General features: G+C 38.6%; 1 protein-coding gene across 1 annotated transcript in view; it reads right to left on the reverse strand.

The window, feature by feature from the left end:
* The window catches only part of LOC104160470 (collagen alpha-1(XXIV) chain-like), a gene marked incomplete at its 3' end in the record, with an annotated part of 111,233 nt that overhangs the window by 23,273 nt on the left and 84,757 nt on the right, over positions 1 to 3,203 (reverse strand). Inside the window, exons 22-23 of the mRNA XM_009698598.1 lie at positions 2,586 to 2,639; positions 965 to 1,018 (exon numbers count right to left, since the gene is read on the reverse strand). Coding sequence (XP_009696900.1) covers positions 965 to 1,018; positions 2,586 to 2,639 — 108 coding nt within the window. The remainder of the gene's footprint in view (positions 1 to 964; positions 1,019 to 2,585; positions 2,640 to 3,203) is intronic.

A 3,203-nucleotide genomic window follows, 5' to 3' on the forward strand; every position in this document is an offset into this window, starting at 1 on the left:
CCCTACATGGAAATACAACTATCACCTGTCTGATTTCAGTACAAATGGCTTGAGTCTGGAGGATAGAGCTCAAAGGAAGCAACTGTGCATAGGTTACACATTAGATTCATGTTGGCAACACACTACTCTCTGCTCTAAATAGCATGAAACAGCAATATTACTTACTCTTCTTCCCTTAGGTCCCTGTGGCCCTGGTGGTCCTCTTGTCCCTGAAGGTCCCTACATGTCAAATAAACTTATTATTCACTGTCTTCTATACACAGATTTCAGAAAATTACATGCACACTGAGCAATAGTCAGTGCAACCAATACAAATCAGTCACTTTCACTCATAGTTCAAATTCAATCATGTCAGTGCAATTTATCTAGAAAAATCTAAATAAGAGACTCTATGCAACTTTATTGTGAATAAGAAATCATGATGTAACTGTCGGATAAATTACTTTTGTCCAACATCACAAAATTTGTAAAGGATACTTGTATTTCAGCAACATTATGTTAAAAAACCTAATAAATTCTGATAGAAGACTCAGTTTTTGTCGGTACTGAAGACCCACAGTAGCCAAATTATAACACAATTATGCACAGCAAATTAGAATATAATTTATTTTTGATTAACAATGAAACTAAACACATAATATATTTAAATTATATTACGCATCAATGGATTAAAAATATAATTGTTCTGCAATTATAAACCATCCTTAAAAAATTCTGTTCCCCTATTTGTCTCAACTGAGTGATTTTTAAATAGATGAGTAAATGACATAATTAGTTTTCCTGTCTCTGATGCATCATTCTGGTAAAGAGCAGGTGAACAGACTTTGTATCTGGATGGATAAATTTTCATGACAGTTTTATAGACTCCAGTACAAATTAGAAACCATTCTTAGCTTCAGCAGAGCAAAAAGACAATTGAAAATGGTACATTTTATGCTAAATCAAAGCACCACTCTGTACCTACAGGTAATCCTTCTGGCCCCACAGGTCCAGGGCCTCCTGGAGGTCCTGGGTAGCCCTAGAATTGAAATAAATACAGAAAAGACAGAACAGTTTCATAAAAATTGTTACTATAACAACAACAACAAATCTACATAGTTACCTGAAAAATTGGAGGTAAGTTAATAAAATGTTTAATCTTGCAAAATTTATTCCCCAAGTTTTGTTTAGCAAACAGATACTTGTTTGGGTATATCACAACAATCATTAAAGCCTAAGGTGTTTTCCCACGCACAGGCACTAGCTGACAGGGATGTACTGAAACAAAAGCTGCTGAGTTCTAAATGAATTTCAAAATCCTCATGTCAAGGCTGTGACAGTGAGAACATAAAGCGGACATGTCCTGGTGTTGGCAGAACTGGCCAAGACAAAATGCCAAGAACAGCTCTTATCTGAGTGCTACAATGACATACTACTGCGAAGGGCTCTCATTGCTATGACTTCAGTGGATTTACCTATAGCAATAAGCATTACTAAGAGTTGAAAAAAGTAGTTGATAAGACTGGATCCTATGTTAATAAATCCTTCTTTATTAATCTCTCTGGTAAGATTTTTTTCCTGGATCAAAAGCAGCTAGTTGAAGGTAAATCTAGATTAGAGAGATTTAATGAAGCACAGAATGCTTCAAAAATAAGTCTCTTGCTGCACAGATCATTAAGTTGGTCTGCAGCCTGAGGGTACTTGGTCTCTTCCTTGCCAAAGGACGCCCAAAGAGTAATTACTGCAAATATTCAACAACAATGTCCATTTCCATGAGAAGAATATTCCTCTGTGCACCAGACTCAGGCCCACATCTACAGCCTCTACGTAAGGCCACTGAGATTTGACCACTGCCCACCACATTAGCATCAGATGACGCAGAATGCAGCACGTAGTATGTTGTCTATAATCTCCCTGTCTCCTTGTAAACAGTTAAGTCTTTAAGTGTTCTCTATAAATTCTGGAGCAACCACAGTGCTCACTAGCAAACATACGACCAAACCCTAATCACTTTTCCTCAAGAACTTCAACATGAATGTGACAATGGGCACACGTGTATAGTTTTTTACTTCTGTGCCCCAACAACCTACATAACATGACAGTGGCCTCTGGACTGTCCAGTGCTGCATGAAATGTTGCATCCTGACTTAGGACAAGTGGTGGTGTCAGGAAGCCAGTCCTCCTGCAAGAGTGGCACCCAGGGGCTGGCTGCTGTGCAGTAGAATTAGAGGTGATGCTAGTTACCAGTTTATCTATTAGAATAACCTGCGTTACCCCAGTCTACACAGGACATCGTTATTTTACTTTCCCTCCTTTCTCTCTCTCTTCTTTCAATTCATTGTGTTTAATTCTTTTACGTAAGGCTGCTCAGAGCCATTTTTAAAAAATGCAGTCGCTCTGCTGCTTCATTTAGCTGGTCATTTTGCAATGTCGCTTTCACAGAGGGGATAAAGCTGCTAATTGAAACTTCCTAGGAACAACATATCATAAATACTATTTTCCATAAGGCTTGCACAGTCAGAAGGGTGAGAATTTATTACTCTTTTGGAAAGCAAAGTGCCTTTGTAAGTAACACAATTATGGAATCTACAGTACTTGTGACTTACCATAACACCTTTCTCTCCAGGAGGACCTATTGGTCCTGGACTGCCTCGCTCTCCCTTTAACAAAAAAATAAAAAGAAGATAACAGTGAGTGCTCTTTCCTTGACTCGTTCCATGCCCACTAAGCCAGGCATATCTGTCCAACAAGGCTAACCTGCAATAACAATACTACAGCAATCCAAGAGGTCTTTCATGAGAGTTGTAGCCCATAGTCTACAAGAGATTTAGTTGCTAAAGGGAACTACTTTTTGAAGTGCATAACACCATTGGTTCAGGCACTGCCCTTCAGAAACAGTGCAGAGACCTTTTTTCACTTTTGTTGAATTTCTGAAATCTTTCCCCCTACAAGCCCACCCATATTTTGAAAAGAAGATAAAACTGATTTTCTGTCTTCCCTTTTCCTAGAAGAGATTTGGTACTACATCAGACTCTGAACTGCAGCTAGCAGATCCCTTTTCTCTCTGTTGGGCGCATCACATTTATAGTTAAGTTCTTTAATTCATAAAAGTCACCACAGCAAACAAACAAAAAAGAAAATTTTGTTCCCCTCTTCCTCATTTCTTCAGTATGTGTTAGGAAAGGCCAGCCCTTCAGCAGCTGCGGAAGCAATTGCAGTAGGGA

The sequence above is a fragment of the Cariama cristata genome, unplaced genomic scaffold, assembly GCF_000690535.1.
Source record: "Cariama cristata isolate BGI_N322 unplaced genomic scaffold, ASM69053v1 scaffold10424, whole genome shotgun sequence".
Classification (NCBI taxonomy): domain Eukaryota; kingdom Metazoa; phylum Chordata; class Aves; order Cariamiformes; family Cariamidae; genus Cariama; species Cariama cristata.